The sequence below is a fragment of the Asparagus officinalis genome, chromosome 8, assembly GCF_001876935.1.
Source record: "Asparagus officinalis chromosome 8, Aspof.V1, whole genome shotgun sequence".
Lineage (NCBI taxonomy): Eukaryota > Viridiplantae > Streptophyta > Magnoliopsida > Asparagales > Asparagaceae > Asparagus > Asparagus officinalis.
Window position 1 is genome coordinate 54,775,424 of NC_033801.1, and position 18,122 is coordinate 54,793,545.

The 18,122-nt window shown below is 45.0% G+C and overlaps 1 protein-coding gene across 1 annotated transcript in view; it reads left to right on the plus strand.

Moving 5' to 3' along the window:
• Positions 262-18,122, plus strand: part of LOC109821260 — a 40,040-nt gene continuing 22,179 nt past the window's right edge. Inside the window, exons 1-3 of the mRNA XM_020387441.1 lie at positions 262-333; positions 430-665; positions 763-839. Coding sequence (XP_020243030.1) covers positions 273-333; positions 430-665; positions 763-839 — 374 coding nt within the window. The 5' untranslated portion in view covers positions 262-272. The remainder of the gene's footprint in view (positions 334-429; positions 666-762; positions 840-18,122) is intronic.

Here is an 18,122-nt window from a genome sequence, read left to right on the forward strand (position 1 = left end):
ACATTTACTACACAGGAGGAGGAGATGCTACACATGACTCGCAGCCACAGGACACATCACGCGGAGATGCTCCACATGACGTGGAGACACAGGCTGATCCTACACAGCATGCAGAGATACCACCACCACCGCATGCAGATATATTGGTGGAGAGGAGATTTGAGCCGTATAGCGTAGCTTTAGAAGCTGCGGCACTACCGCCAGATTCTATTACGGATCAGCGAGTCCACGGTCCGGCCAAGGTGAGGGATGATTGGGATTCTTATCATGATATGCGCCCCATCGCGCTGCAAAGGTACGAACAAGCAAAACGTAGATGCCTCGAACTGAAAGGTATGAATAAATTTTTATAGTTTATCGGTTATTATTTTAAATTTTTTTCGCAAATATATATTGATTCATTGTTTCATTCGATTCTTTGTTTCGCAGGTACCGAGAAACCTCCTCGACGCGGCCGCAATGCTACTAAGGAATCGAGCCTCATCCCTGATCTTAATCGGAGGGCTGTGATCCGATGGGAAAACGGAGTGCCTGTTGGGGCCTTTGCCAATGCTTTCAACAATTTCCTTGCCGTTTTAGCCAGGAGACACGATTTCTTCAACATATTTTTGACGTGGAAATCGCAGCGGATTGATGCGCTGGTGGCTTGTTGGAGATATATATGTGTGAGTCATTTATTTTAATTTTCATCATTATTAGTTATTAGTTTATTATTATGTTTAATACACTGATTTGTATCTACTTTTTCTTTATATGTTGAAGCGATTTTTCTTTCTTGACGATAATATTTGTGCCTGGACGTACTGCTTCGGGCAAATCAATGTATCGTTCAAGAGATGGTGGCTCGGCCAAGGCCGAGCCACCCTGAGGTGGCTCGGCCAAGGCCGAGCCACCCTGAGGTGGCTCGGCCAAGGCCGAGCCACCCTGAGGTGGCTCGGCCAAGGCCGAGCCACCCCTGGGTGGCTCGGCTATGGCCGAGCCACCTAGGGGTGGCTAGGCTCAGAACTGTGCAAACGCACAGTTCTGAGAGCCTATAAATAGGCCTAGTACTCGTTCATTTGAGGGACTTCTTCTGAAACTTTGGAGAGAGCCGAAACTCTGCCGGATTGTCACCTCAACTCGGAGATCTGAAGGCTTGAAGACTTGGAGACCCGGATTTGATTCTTAGCGAGCACCAGCACCGAAAAAGGCAGGAGTTCGAGAGAGTTTAATCCTCAGATCTACGTCGTTACACTCCGGATCTAAGCTTGGCTCTTAGATCCCGAGATTCGAGCGGTCGTTTCCTTGGTGAAACGATCCCTCCCGGCTATTATCTCCTTGGTGGGATAATACCCGTAATACGTCGTAGATCTGCTTGGATCCAGATCACGCGGTGGTCCACGGTAAGCAACCCCGGCGCAGGCAAACAACCCACAGAAGCAAGAGACCGAATAACAGGATCTTGTGATTTGTTCGGTATGATTTTCATTGTAAGCCGGATCTCATAAAAAGACCGGATCTCTTTGTAACGCATAAAGTTGTTAACTGAGTGCAATGGAATCGATAATGAAGAAAACACCAACTTTCCCCGCGAACAGGCGTTTTCATATCATTGACTATGTCCAATATGGTATTTTACCGAAGGACGTAAAAGAAAGAGAATCAATCCGCCGAAGAGCACCAAGATTCTTCTATAATATCGAGACCCATACGTTATACCGTAGAGGGTATGATGGTTTATTACTCCGATGCCTTTCGAACAAATAAGCAGAAGAAGTTCTTAAGGAAGCACACGAAGGAGAATATGGTGCGCATCAGCCTGGTCCCAAACTGTATGATCGCATCAGGAGAATGGGATATTTTTGGTCGACAATGGTTCGTGATGCAATCGAATACGCCCGAGAGTGTCATGCTTGTCAAGTACATGCAAATTATATGCATCAACCACCAGAGCAGTTGCACACGTCAATCACGTCTTGGCCGTTTGAGACATGGGGGATGGACATTGTCGGTCCTATTTTTCCCCCTTCAGTCGAAGGAGATCGATTCATCCTCGCAATCACGGATAACTTTTCAAAGTGGGCTGAAGCGATCCCGCTTAGAGAAGTGAAGACGAACAACGTCATCAATTTCATCAAGCATCATGTCATATACAGACACGGCGTGCCGAGACGGATCATTCATGACAACGGTCCGCAGTTCATAAGCAACGCCTTCGTCAGGTTTTGTGACATGTTCAAAATTGAAGATGTGTCGTCGACAGCTTATTATCCCGCTACGAATGGATTAGCTGAGGCGTTTAACAAGACGATCATTAAGATCCTGTCAAAGCTCGTGAAGACCAATAAATGAGACTGGGATGATAAACTCGGTGAAGCACTCTGGGCTTATCGCACCACCATACGCACACAAGAACTCGAAAGATTGGATGAAAAGCGCTTGGAAGCTCAACAACACATCGAGTTTTATCAAGCCAGAATATCTAGGGCTTTTAACAAAAGAGTCCGACAGAGAAGCTTCAAGGAAGGAGATCTGGTCCTCGCTGCTCGTCGACCGATAATCCTCAACTCCAAGAAGAAAGGTAAATTCGAACCCAAGTGGGAAGGACCGTTTGTGATAGACACGATCTACTCAAACGGCGCATATCGCTTGATTACTCAAGAAGGCACCAGGCAATTAATGCCAATAAATGAGAAGTTCTTGAAAAAGTACTATCCCTAGTACATTCAGAATAACCCATTTACCGGGAAGTTTCTTGAAGAATATTGCACTTAATATTCTAGAGGATAACCCAAAATCATTTTTCACCACCAAAATCCCTCACGGATCAATTCCAATTGACAGTGAGTCCACCAAAAAAATGTCTTTCTGGCCCTCTTGACCCTTTTCATGAACAAGAGGTTCACTTTCAGTTCAGAGTCCCCTTTCGATAAACGAAAGAACTCCCTTCTTTTTCTCTTTGGTTAAGCCTTCTCATGGCTATAACCGAAGTTGAAGTTTCACTTCGATAAACGAAGAACTCATTTTTCAGATTAGATAACCAATCCTATAAAAGGCAAGTTTATCTAGTTTTTTCCAGATTCTCGGAGTGGAGATCCCACTTCTAGTTTCTCTTGCACTGGAAATAGAATATAAAATTCTTCCTTTTCAGGATCAAGGAATAGAATATAAAATTCTCCCTTCCTTGTATTCGGGTTCGCCTTCACCCTAAAAGAAGACCGGGAAATAGAATATAAAATTCTTCCTTTCCTGCGCCAATCTTTTCTGAAATTTATCAATTTAGGATTCATCCTAGGAAGTTTATCCCGAATCCTAAGCAGGGATAAGTCTGCGCCTAACATGCGCTGCCGGTTTAGTCTTTCTCCGTGGAAAAAGACACCAGAGTTCGATTCTGGGGTATTCTATCCTGAAACCTAAGCAAGGATAAGTCTGCGCTTAACCCGCGCTGCCGGTTAGTTCTTAACCATTAAAAAGAACACCCGTCCACATATTCAACATTGTGGCAGGTTGTTATTAATAACACCAAAATCCATGCCTTACACGCATGGGGAATTTCATCCTGAATCCTAAGAAAGGATATGCCGACGCCTAACACGCGTCGCCGGTTTAGTCTTTCTCCATGGAAAAAGACACCAAAGTTCGATTCTGGGGTATTTTATCCCGAAGCCTAAGTAGGGATAAGTCAGCGTCTAATACACGTTGCAGGATAGCCTATCCCCATAACAATAGCGAAGTCTACGTATTCGAAGTCGTAGCATCAAGTCTAAGGGAGTTCATTCCTTTAGCACAACGTCACATGCGGAACGGATTTAGACAATTCGCATGCTAGCCCGACTCAAACGGTAGTCAGTAAAGGCTAATCAAATCCGTTGAAGGCTGGGGGTTAGCAAAAAATCCTAAAGTCAACGCCTAACACGCGTCGCCGGGTAGTCTATTCCCGTGAGAAAGACGAAGTCTACGTATTCAATATCGTAGCACTAAGAGCGTTAACTCTCTTAGCACAACGTCACATGCGGAACGGATTTAGACAATCCGCATGCTAGCCCGACTCAAACGGTAGTCGGTAAAGGCTAATCAAACCCGTTGAAGGCTGGGGGTTAGCCAAAAACCCTAAAGTCAACGCCTAACACGCGTCACCGGGTAGTCTATTCCCGTGAGAAAGACGAAGTCTACGTATTCAATATCGTAGCACTAAAAGGGTTAACTCTTTTAGCTTAACGTCACATGCGGAACGGACTTGAACAGCTTAGACAGCTTCTCATCATAAGCTTGCCTCAGCTCAGCTCTGATGGACTCTTCGGTGGTGGCTAAAGTCTTCGCAGCAACCTCCTCCGTCTCGGTCAGTGTCTGTTTCAAAGATTTCAACTCCTCAGATAAAGCAGTGTGGGCTCGCTGATCCTGTACCTTCGTCATATGAAGAATACCCAAAGTCTCCTCTTTTTCACGGAGTTCTCTTCGGAGCTGGTCTATTTGGGTCTCACAAGAAGTAATGGAAAAATCAAGCTCGTCGAGTGAAGATGATCTAGCAACAAGGTTGGCCTCAACTCGGTCCACTCGATCCCGCTGCACCTGAATCTCGAGCTCAGCAAAAAGTCGAGTATCGCGCCATGTCTGTAAGTGAGTATCCAAGTCGGCAGCAATGAATGAAGAGGCACCTACATCCCGGAGCTCGCGAAACGTCTGAAGCTCATGCTCTAGGCAGTCAAGATCATCAACTATAGCCTTCGCCAGATCCGGGTATCCTGCATCCCTTATTGAATTTATCTTAAGATCAAGGAATGGCTTAAACTGGTGAAGGGAAAGTCCGTCGTGGAAGAGTTTGCCAATCATAGAATTCACAAAGGAGAAGAAGGAGCGGATTTCTATGCAGAGGACAATCTTCTCTGGGTCGCTGTCTGATAATAACTCCTTCACAAGGACATGAAGCCGAGAAGAAAGCTCTACACAAGAAGGAGAAATTCGTCAAGAAAACCTTAATAAGGAAGTAAATGACATTTCTCAGTTGCTTAATATATACCTTCTGCCCCTTGGGTCACTGGGGGTAGTGGAGGTGTAACGGCTGTGGGTGTATCAACTGGTGTATTTGGTCTCACAGCCGGCTCAACGGGATCAGTCTCGACAAAAGCTCCTGTCAAATACAAAATAGAATTCTCAGATGCATCATATTATAGTTGCATTAGTCAAAAAATTGACTGGTCCTATAATTAACTTGAGGAGAGCTACGTACCTTCAGAAAAACCATCATCGGGATTTTTAGGGAGCGTAGACTCAGGAAATACATCTCCAGGCAACTGGTCATCAATCTGAGGAGAGCCATACATGAAGTGGAGCATAGGAGTGTCCACAAGCAAGCCTTCCTCGTCAAAATCATCAGTCGAGAAATCTGACACAAGAGAATATAAGTACGAAGGAAGAATAAAGAGACTACAACCGATAGAAATGAGTTACCTCTTATAGGTGCGTCAGCCTCTCTATTCCCAAGATCCACGTTTGCCTCCTGCAAATTATCTAAAAGAGCGAGAAGCACAGAGACAATCAGGGAATGCACAAATTCTGAATCATTCGACTCCTTTGTGTGCTATCTAAAAGATATATTGTTAATGGTAGATGTACCTGGATTTATCGAACCGGGTCCTACATTGACAGTCTCCCTAATGTCGGCAGCTTCTGCAGACTTTTCTACCTGGTGTGGTGAGTCGGGCTCACCAGAAGATGCAAAATCATGAAAAGCAGGATCAGGACTCATCTCTCTCTCCCCACGCTCTCCTATATAGAGATGGAAAAGCATGAGTCGAAGTTCTGAATGATCAAGAGGTTGGTCTATAGGGTAGATGTTACCTCCGTCACTAACAGGATCGTCACCGGTCAAATCCATATCAGATGCTCGCGAAACTGCACGCGGCTTGCGGGCTAATCTCTTCCGCCTAGTAGTAGGGACAACAATCGAAGGTCTCGCCTGGGAAGAAGGACGGAACTCTTCATGTTGGTCAGCTGTGGTCCCTGAAACATCAAACCATAGTCAGGTTTAATAATTCTGGAAGATAGAAGGAAAGAGTAAGTAACTGACCTCGTTCAGAACAGTCCTCGTAATCTTCAAGATCTCCGCCTGAAGCCTCATCAGCAGAATGAAAGATCTTCTTTCCCTCTTCATCAATCCGACGAGTCTTGTTCCGTGCCCTTTGTGACCGAGCATTTTCCCAAATCATACGAGAATCAGCCTGAGAAGCCTCCTCAGCCTCTAGCTCTACAATCGGCTTTACGGGGACAGTTTTATTAGCTGCTAACAACCACTTGCAGCTTAAGAAGGTGAGGTTCAACTGCCGCTCAGCACTCGGGAGACTGAACTTAGCACCAGTACAGCCCGTCACGGTCCACAACCATGCACGAAGACCGTCCACCAAACCGTCGTGGGTCCGAAGCTGCTGACGTGGATTCCCGACATAAAGCTGATCATAGCCAAACTGGCGAGCGAACCGGCAGGGTAGGTATGGCTCTATGAAACACTGATTCCTCACCCGGAAAGTCAGATAACTAAAGCAGCCGATGTCTAAATGAGTTCGATCCTCCCTCGGCCTCTCCTCATCAATCAGACACTCGCCGTATCGACCGGAGAACTGCGGAAAGCAAGTGGAAAATGCCCAACACTTGTGGACCTGTAGCTGCTGTCTGATGTCAGGGAATCCTCGCCCCTCCCACTTACCATTCTCAAGCAACTGTAATAGGGGAACGGAGGGGTCTGTGGCGTTCGGTACCGACATCATATCAGAACGATGAAGGACGAACTAAGCCATCAAATAAGTGTACGGAAGCTCCACCCTAACAGTAGGAATCTGAGCCGGCGATTCACTTTCCTTCCGTGTAAAAGCACTAGAAATCTGTCGAAGCCCTCGATGAATGTTAGCCACAACCCCAATACTCCAGGATGCAATCCAGTGATATGACTCCTACTCGAACCAGGAGCTGCCTGATGAGTGTGTTAGACCCTAGAGGGGGGATGATTAGGGTCTTATGCTAATCTAATCCCAATTAATACCAATTAAAATTATATTGATCAATTTGATCTAGCAAGAATAAATATGATATGAATATGAGCAATAAAGATGAATAATATGTACGCCAAACAAAACACAAACACACGATATGTTCACGAGGTTCGGTCCCCACGACCTACGTCCCCGCTCCTCACCTCGAGGAGATATCCACTATCACAATCCGGTTTGGAAGCCGGAACTTCTACACACTCGGTTTACAAGTTCACCGAAAACTCTCAAACTACACAATCACTCAACAAACACACTTTACACACTAAGTGTAGGAACCTAGCCCGTGTCCTCCTCCTCAAGTGCTCGATTACAACCTCTCCCTAGGTTCGTCAATCGACGCCACTCCTATTGGATTTGACCCCGTCTCTCTCTCCTCACACTTCTCTCGGTGTACAAGTGTGTTACAAGTGAATCTCACAAATAAAGGTTCAATACAATGATTTGTTCTCAATTAACAAGTGAGAACACAATAAAGCTCACACTCACTAAATCCCACACTACAACCCACAATATATAATATGAGAATATCAAGCTCAATAAGTGTGTGTGATAATAGTGAATGAAACTCAATAAATATAACTCAATGAATATAGCTTAATCAAATGAAGGTGAAATAATAAGCTATATAGGAAAGAGTTTAGAAAACTTCTCAATGAACAAGAAGAGCTGAAGAAATGATGATTCCAATAGGGTTTGAAAGCTTCTTCTTGTTGTAGAAAAATGTCGACACCTAACACGTGTCGCCGGTTTAGTCTTTTACCGATTGAAAAAGACACCAGAATACCAGTCTGGGGTATTTTTATCCCGAAGCCTAAGTAGGGATAAGTCAACGTCTAATACACGTTGCTGGGTAGCCTATTCCCATAACAATGGTAAAGCCTATGTATTCAACATCATAGCACAAAGTCTAAGAGAATTCACTCTCTTAGCACAACGTTACATGCGGAACGGATTTCGTCAATCCGCATGCTAGCCCGACTCAAACGGTAGTCGGTAAAGGCTAATCAAATCCGTTAAAGGCTTGGGGTTAGCCAAAAATCCTAAAGTCAACGCCTAACACGCGTCGCCGGGTAGTCTATTCCCGTGAGAAAGACGAAGTCTACGTATTCGAAGTCGTAGCATCAAGTCTAAGGGAGTTCATTCCTTTAGCACAACGTCACATGCGGAACGGACTTAAGACAATCCGCATGTAAGCCCGATTCAAACGGTAGTCGGTAAGAGGACGTCAAATCCGTTGAAGGCTGAGGATTTGCCAAAAATCCTAAGTCAACGTCTGATACACGTTGCTGTTTAGTCTTTTCACAGGAGAAAGACGAAGTCTACGTATTCAATATCGTAGCACTAAGAGCGTTAACTCTCTTAGCACAACGTCACATGCGGAACGGATTTAGACAATCCGCATGCTAGCCCGACTCAAACGGTAGTCGGTAAAGGCGCATCAAACCCGTTGATGGCTGAGGATTTGCCAAAAATCCTGTAAGTATTATGACCGTTGGGTTCACAATCAACAGAGAAACATAATGATAAAAAGATGAGTACGCTAAAAAAAAGACTTTATTTCATTTATAAAATCAGACCAAGTGGAGATACAAGAAGACGTCTCAAATCAGATCTAACAAACTGAAGGAAGTAATTTTAGCCTTAACAGCGGCAAGTTTCTCTGCGTACTCCGAAAAGTATACGAGTATAAACTGCTTCTTAATACTCCGAAAAGTATACGAGTATAAACTGCTTCTTAATACTCCGAAAAGTATACGAGTATAAACTGCTTCTTAATACTCCGAAAAGTATACGAGTATAAACTGCTTCTTAATACTCCGAAGATCAATGCGTTGCAATGAAAAAATCAATACTCCGAAAAGTATACGAGTATAAACTGCTTCTTAATACTCCAATAAGGTATACGAGTATAAACTATTCCCTATTTTTGGTTGAGAAGTTCCTAGAGAATATTTTTCCAAAAATTTTTCTTAAGATAACTCAACAACACCTACGCCAGACAACGCGTCGCAAATAAAGACTCAACGCCAACAATCGAGGGTCAGTTCTATGTTGAACCAACAAACACGAGCTAAAGATCAGAAAATTACAGACATTCGACAAAGCACCGAATAGCCTAAAGGATTGAAGGAATCAAGAACAGAAGCCATTCCAAGGTCCCGTTACACCGACTGAAGGTTGGGACAATCATATCCAAAGTATTCCAGACTCTTTTATAAAAGAACGAGACTGAAATACTTTAGAGGGGGTATCTGTAGGTGTATAAAATTGCTTATAGGTCCCTTAGCACAGCTCGGCACAAACCGACAAACCATCGGGCAACGTATCCAAACACGAGCGTCAGTCCACAACGCCGAAGCCAAGTGACACACAACGAAGCGGATTAACGAGGCGACGAGGCTAACGAACCGCACGCAAACAATGGAATACGTCCATTCGCATGCGGAATCAAGCTAACCGTTCGGTGAGTTAACGAGTCATCCAACCATAGAAAGGATTTGAACTCAAACACCGAGGCGGATTTACTGCCATATTAGGATTCGGACTGTCAAATCAGAGTCCGGATCAACAACGAAGCGGGTTTACTGCCAAATCAGGATTCAGATCAACAAATCAGAGTCCAAATCAACCACGAGACCGAAAAAAATGGCAAAACCCAAACACCAAGGGGACTCGGCCAAAACCGAGCCACCTCTAGGTGGCCGGCCCAGATCTGTGCCAAGGCACAGATCTGAGAGCCTATAAATAGAGGGCTTGAGCTCATTTTTTGGAGGTTGGAACTTTTGGAGCCGAAACTCTGCCGAATTGAGAACTGAGCTTGGAGTTTTGAAGACTTGAAGACTTGGACATTCATATCTGGTTCTTGGCGAGCATCCACGTCACAAAAGGCAGGAGTTTGAGAGAGAGAAATCAGATCTGAGATCTATACGAAGTAATACTCCGGATCAAAGCTTGGCCTTTGATCCCGAGAACTAAAGGCTATTATTTCCTTGGTGAAATAGTACCCCCCGGCTGTTATTTCCTTAGTGAGATAACACCCGTCAAATCGTGTAGATCCGACCAAATCTAGATAGCGCGGTGGTCCACGGATTAACCCCGGCGTTGGTAAAGAACCCACAAAAGCGAGTGACCGCAAAACAGGAGCTCGTGATTCGTTCGAAAGGAAAGTTGTAATCTTTTTATTTTTTTCTTTGATTTCGTTGTAACCGGATCTTATAAAAAGACCGGATCTTTTGTAATCAAAAAGCAATTACTTGAGAGAACAATGACGTCAATGAAGAACACAATTTTTCCCGCGAACAAGCGCGTGCTCGTCAATCAGCTCGCGCACGTCGGTCAACACGCGGGGACGTCAGTCAGCTCGCGCGCGTTAATCAGATCATACGCGTTAATCAGCTCACACGTGTCAATAAGTTCCAAGTGTCGTAAAGAAGCTAACGAGCGTATGAAGCAAGTTAGCAAATCGTACAAGTTAACAAGATGTTCAAATATGTAAAACGGTGGAAAATACAGGTCCTGGAAGATTGGAAAACACCAAAGGCCAAAACACCCGCGCCCGCATGAGTCGGATGAATCCGACCAGCACCCGCGCAAGTCGGACTAATCCGACCCGCGGGGGGCGTAGGTCAGATCCATCTGACCCGCGCAAGCACGGGTCAGATTCGGCCCCACGTGCTATTTCGATCCCTGTTCGGTTTTTGACGGTTTTTCTCAGGATTTATTCGTTTTTGAGCATCCAAACTGATCTGATTTCATCCCCAAACATTCATTCTTATCCGAAATCCCCCAACCGAAGCCTATAAATACAAGCCTAGGGCCTCCTTTCAGCGGGCAGATTAATTATCAAGACGAGGAGGTGCTGCCGAGTTGGAGAGCAAGGGAGTACGAATTTTAGCAAGGGCTAGCAAGATCCCGGTGAATCCCGGCATAAAGAAGGAGCAATTCGAAGGATCTAAAACCTATTCCCGTCCGTTCCTCAAGATTAGGCTTGGTCTTAATCTCGAGAAGAACTACTGATTTTGCTTGGTCGATTTCAACGCTTTAAGCAAATACCTTCTTGGTGAGGTAGGAGCTCTGCCGAATTTTTAGCAACCGGATCTGATCAAAGGTGGTCCACAGATAAACCCCAGCATAGGCGAAGACACCCACACAAGCAGGAGACGATAAACGGATCTTGTGTTTATTTTCAAGAGAATTGTATCTTTTACTTTTATTGTGTAAAGGTCTTATAAAAAGACCGATTTTTTTGAACTTATTGTAATGATCAAAGTTGTAATGAGTTATACAATAAAGAAAACAATTTTTGACGAAAATAAACTGGCAACCACAGTGGAAGCCAACGGTCTCGCTGCTGAGGCTGTCGTGTCGCATCTGATGATTAAGATCCCGATTGAAGAGGTGGTCAAATACGAGTTCGACCAACAGAAGTACGAAGATTACCTCTTGTCCTCCTCCTCCAGATCCTCCGCTTCTCACAAGCGCAGGAAGATCAACGCCCCCATTGCTGCGGTAGCTGAACCTTGCAACGCCCTTCCAACCTCCAACGAGTCCAGATCTGCAGATCTGAACTCCTCCTCAATCAAGGAGTTCAGTATAGAAGGCGCGCCCACTTTATCGAAGAGAGCTCGCCAAAGGCAACGCCAACGCCTTGCGCGCCAACTCGTTAGGGCTTTGGAGTCAATTGACGAGATCCGTTACGAGGCGAATCTGAAAATTAGGCAACGCCAAGCACCCCAACAGCGAACAAATACCCTCTCCTCCAAATCACCAACAAGTGAATGGGTACAAGTCAAAAGGACTTGTTCAACTCTTGAAGAGCGGATTAAAAAGCACCGCGCACTGCTTGCGTACGCGTGAATTCTTGCGCAAGAGGCCAAAAGGTTGCAGAGGGAAGAAGTGGAAAAGAAGCCACAAAAACTGCATAAAGTTTGGAGGCCAAAGTCCAAGATGGCGGCCGAAAATATCAAAAAACACGGGTCACTCAAATCCGACCCACCAAAACGCGAGTCACTCGAATCCGACCCGCAAATTCGCATGTCACTCGCCCCCCCCCCGCCAATTCGCAGGTCACCCAAATCCGACCCGTCGAAACACGGGTCACTTGAATTCGACTCGCTAATTCGCAGGTCACTCGAATCCGACCCACCAATTCGCAGGTCACCCAGATCCGACCTTCCAAGCTACGGGTCACCTAAATCCGACCCTCCAAGCCGCGGGTTACCCAAATTCGACCCTCCGACCCACGGGTCATCTAAATCTGACCCGCGCCAGAGTTAAGGCAGAAGATGTTTTGTACCTATTTTGTCGATCCATTTGAGTTCCGCATCTCCGGTGGAGCCTCGCGACAGCGTAGACTTGTCCCGTTTCAAGATGAGGATGGGGGATCACCTGGGTCCTTTACGCAAAGATCGAGGCAAATTTCTGACCGAAGAATGCTTAAGTCCGGTGACCGTACCCTAAGCGACTCATCGAGCTGGGGGTCGCGCACGCCCTCGTAACAATTTCAAGCCTTCTCATAAAGGGAAAAGTCCGGTTTCTACCCGCCTGGGGGGTGTATCCAAAACCAGGAGCCTGTTGAAATCCTGCGCTCCCAAAAGCGTAGTTCTAAACACGTGACTCTTGAGAATGCTAATAAAGCGGCAAATCCCCTAAAATAAATGTATTCATCTGACAATGATAACGTTATACCAGGGGAGTCGTGTCAACACACGATAGGTTGCTCCGGTCATCCGACTAATGAGTTGTACTATCGGGCTGGAGGTATGAACAAGTCTCGGAAGAGATATACTCAAAAGACAAAATCTCACTGCTCGTGCACCGAACTTATCAGGGAAGTATTATCAGCGTGTACCTACCCCAAGACCACTCAGTAGAGAGTCTTGGTATTCGAGAGGATCTCCAACGGAATGGCAAAGTCGAAGCCATGGCGTTTCCGCAGGAAACAATCGGCCGTTCAAGGTGACGAACTTCCAGAAGTCACAATAAATATGGTTGATAAGGGAAAGTCAATTCGACCTTCTACTTCTGACCTCCTTGTATCGCATCGTCTGACTCGACTACGCGCAGGGACCACTAGACGTAGGGACTACCAAAGAATACAGAGAGGGTTATCCTCGGATGATGAAGCATCAGATGCTAACTCTGCAGTCGCTTCTGACAATACGGTATCTAGCCCAGGGCAATCCCGCGAAGTGTTTATGATTAACACCAAGGAAGTAACTAAAATGGTTGAGGATGCTCTAGCCAAGCAGAAGCAAGCATTTAAATTTGAAATGGAAATGACTATGTTGCGGATGAGAGAAGAGCATGACCAGCAGATCCGAGCCTTATCGAATCAGCTAGGTGAATCTAGTCGTCACAACAATGTTAGCCAAGCAGCTAGCGATTCAAACGTGGATTAATACATTAATGCTGATGACCATCCCGTTAACCAGAACGTTGGGGGTGGTCCCACTAAAAATAACAACGTTAGGGGTGGTCCCACCAAAAACGACAACACTGGGGGTGGCCCCATTGTTCCTATTGAGAATCGTCCAAAGCCCGATACGAGTGAGGATGAGAAAATAAAAGATCTTGAGAGAAAAATCAACGCTCTGATGTCTGCTCGAGAGGTGAAAAGGACCGACATTCCATGTCCCTATCCAAGAGAGTAGGATTCAATAGCATACCCGGCGAAGTTTAACCTGATTAACTTCACGCCGTTTGAGGGGAAGGGTTCGCCCACACAACATCTGATCTACTTCAAATCTTACTTGGGTATGATCTCCGACAATGAAGCATTGATGGTTCGGTTATTCGTTGGCATCCTTCACGGGCCCGCCTTCGATTGGTACCGCCATCTTAAGTCCGAAAGTATTAATAACTGGGACGACCTGGAGAACCTATTCCTCGCTCAATTTTTTGATGATGATACTGAGGTGTCAATTAGGAAACTCTTTGATGAGAAGCAAAAAGATGATGAGACGGTTGACGACTTCGTCAAATGCTACCGGAATAAGGTAATGAACTGCCGAGATCGGATCACAGAGGACTTCATCCTTCAAACCTATCATAACCACCTCTCCTTGGACGTGTTGGAAGTTATGCGAGTAGCACCGTCCAACAATTGGAAAGAGTTGAAGGTGTGCGGAGAGCAGGACGAACACTTTCTCAGAAGGAAGAAAGCCGAAAGAAGCTAACCGACGGCTAACCCTACGAAATCAAATTTCACCTCCCGTGATAAAGGGAAAGCACCTGCAGTAGCTATTGACGCTAACCAGACTTCACAACAGCAACCCCAAAGACAGTAGAAAACTTCGGGTTCGAGACTTCAAGAAAAGTACTCCTTCAAGGACGAAGACGTTCCAGCCATCTTCAAATCCCTTCTTGAAAACAACAAGATCAAGCTACCACCTATCGCAAATCAGGAGGAAGCTGACAATACTACGGATCCAAAGTACTGTGCGTACCACAGGAGGGTCCTTCATCCTACCAAGGATTACTTTGCTCTCAATAATAGCATCCAAACCTTGGTTGAAGCCGGCCTCATAAAGCTGGGATAAGCCAAATGGGAATGGCGACACTCCAATAAGTATAAGAGTATAAACTACTCATTCCGACACTCCGACAAGTATACGAGTATAAATTACTTCTTAATACTCCAATAGGTATATAAGTTTAAACTGTTTCCTACCGTTGATGGGAAGTTCCTGGAGAATTTTTATATGTAATATTCTTAAGGATAACCCGGTCATGTAACTAAGTATAATGTTAGACCCAGTTCCACAAAGGAAGCTGAGGGTGGATGATTCATGTAACGGGAAGTTCCCGAAAGAATGCTACATGTAACTTTCTTAGGGATAACCCGATCATTACAAATAAAGTGATAAACACTAAATCCACCGTGATTTCCGAACACTCTTTTGCTGAGACGAGATTCGATCACTTCGTTGGATCAATCTTCCCTCACAAAACTCCCATTGGTGTTTGACGACTCACAGTCTTCCACCACAAAATCTCCCACCGATCAGACTAATTGACGGTGGGACAACCAAAATTCCTTTCGTTTGAATCCACTCGAACTTTTGATGCGTCTGTGCACTTAACATTGAAGATTGTCAAACCCCTCTGTGTTAAGTATTTGTCACTTAACATCAGGAACCCCCTCTGAGTGATTTGTACAAGTCAACACTCCCACTGTGATTTGTACTCCTACTCCCACTATCCACTTGGTCAAACCTTCCTACAGCTAGGACCACAACCAAAATCCCCTCTCGATTCCTCTAATGAACGAGAGATCCACAAATTGAGTGATCAAACTTTCCTACAGTTAGAATCGTCTCAAACCTCTCACTCGGTCAAACCTTCCTACAGTTAGGGCCAAAACCAAAATCCCCTCTCGATTCCTCCAATGAATGAGAGGTCCACTTTCAATTCGAGTGATCAAACCTTCTTACAGTTAGGGTCACCTCAAACTCCCGCTTGGTCAAACCTTCCTACAGTTAGGGCCAAAACCACAATTCACTCTCGATAAATAAGGAATTCAACTTTAGTTCGGTAATCAAACCTTCCGACAGTTAGGATTATCCGAATCTTTCGATTCTCGGAGTGGAGATCCCACTCCTAGTTTCACTCTTCAGATTCTAAAAGTAGAGATGCCACTTTTAGTTTCCTCTGCACTGGAGATAGAATATAAAATTCTTCCTCTTCGCTTTCGGGAGATAGAATGTAAAATTCTTCCTCTCCCATTTTAGGTTTGTCTTTGCCCCAAGATAAGACACAATCCTTCAACTCCAAAATCCGTACGTCATACGCACGGGGAATTTTATCCTGAAGCCTAAGTAGGGATAAGTCGGCGCCTAATACGGGTTGCCGGTTAGTCTTTGACCGTAAAAAAGGACAAAAGCCCACATATTCGACATTGTGGTGGGTCGTTATTAATAACACCAAAATCCGCGCCTTACACATGCGGGGAATTTTATCTCGACTCCTAAACAGAGATAAACCTACGCCTAACACACATTGCCGATTTAGTCTTTCACCGATTGAAGAAGACACCAGAATCCAATCTGGGGCATTTTATCCTGAAGCCTAAGTAGGGATAAGTCTGTGCTTAACCCGCGCTACTGGGTGGTTCGTTCCCATAAAAACGATCGAATCTACGTATTTAGTATCATAGTAACAAAAATCCATGCCTTTTATGGATGGGGAATTTTATCCCGAATCCTGAACAGGGATAAGTTAATGCCTAACATGCGTTGCCGGTTTGTTCATAACTGTAAAAGGAAGAAAAGCTCACATATTGGACATTGTGGTAGGTTGTTATTCATAACGCAAAAATCCGTGCTTCACATGCACGAGGAATTTTATCCCGAAGTCTAAGTACGGATAAGTCAACGCCTAACACGCGTTGTCGGTTTAGTCTTTCACCAATTGAAAAAGATACCAGAATCCAGTCTGGGGAAGTTTATCCTGAATCCTAAGTAGGGATAAGTCAGCGCCTAACACGTGTTGCCGGGTAGTCTATTCCCTAAGAAAGACGAAGTCTACGTATTCAATATCGTAGCACTAAGAGAGTTAACTCTCTTAGCTCAACGTCACATGCGGAACGGACTTAAACAATCCGCATGCAAGCCCGATTCAAACAGTAATCAGTAAAGGCATGTCAAATCCGTTGAAGGCTGAGAATTTGCCAAAAACCCTAAGTCTACGTCTGATACACGTCGCTGTTTAGTCTTTTCAAAGGAGAAAGACGAAGTCTACGTATTCAATATCGTAGCACTAAAAGAGTTAACTCTTTTAGCACAACGTTATGTGCAGAATGGATTTAAACAATCTGCATGCTAGCCCGACTCAAACGGTAGTCGGTAAAGGCTAATCAAACACGTTGATGGTTGAGAATTTGCTAAAAATTATGTAAATGCAGGCTATTGACGCATCAACTTCATTAGTTGGTCTCGTAACTTGAGCATCCAACAACTTTGGGATAAGATCAATATCTGCAGATGAAATAACTTTAATAGTTGGTCCTGCAGCCCAGAATTTGGGATCGTCATGCTCCAATGCCTTAAGAGCTTAAACTGTGTAGACTCCAGCAAACGTACGAGTATAAACTATGTTAACGTCGGTGAACACGTTATAGTAAAGATCGATGACGGTCAACGTATCAGCAATCTCGCCAAAATAAGGCAAACGATGATTTCAGGGAGTTCAATCGGATTCAGATATGAATTTCTGACGAAGATGATTAGTTCAAAGTCAACTCAATGACACGAGCTAAGTTCAGAAACTTACACACCAATTTCAATTCAAGATTTTGACAACGGTCAGATGATAAACGTAGCGCCAGAAGAACTTCATCTATTCGACAAAATAATGAATAGACTAAAGGCTGAAGAAGTCAAGAATTGAAACAATTCACAAGTCCCTTTACGAAATTGAGGAAAAGGCCTATCTTATCCAAAGACTTCCAGACTCTTCTATAAAAGAAATGAGTCTGAAATACTTTGGAGGGGGTATCTGTAGGCATCTAAAAATGCCTATAGGTGTCCATACACAGCTCAAGACAAATAGAAGATGATAAACTCCATTATCCAAATCGAAGAGGATTATCCGAGTCAAAGAGGATCATCTGACACCGACAAGCGCATGAAGCAAAACGGCGAACCGAGTGGCCTGCGCGCTCAACAGTCAGCTCGCGCGCGTCAATCAGCTCGTACGCGTCGGTCAACACGTGCGTGTAGATCAGTTCGTGTGCGTCGGTCAGCACGCGCTCGTCAATCAGCTTGCGTATGTTGGTCAACATGCGCGTACGTCAGTCAGCTTGCGCGCGCCAATCAGATCGCACGCGTCAATCAGCTCATACGTGTCAATCAACACACGCGCGTCGATCAGTTCCAAGCGCCGTAAAGTAGCTAATGAGCGCATGAATCAAGTTAGCAAATCGTACAAGTCAACAAGACGTTCAAATACGCAAAATGGTGGAAAATACAGGTCCCGGAAGATCGGAAAACACCAAAGGCCAAATACCCACGCCCGCGCGAGTCGGACGAATCCGACCCGCACCCGCGCGGGTCGGACGCATCCGACCCGCGCCCGCGTGGGTCGGACGAATCCGACCCG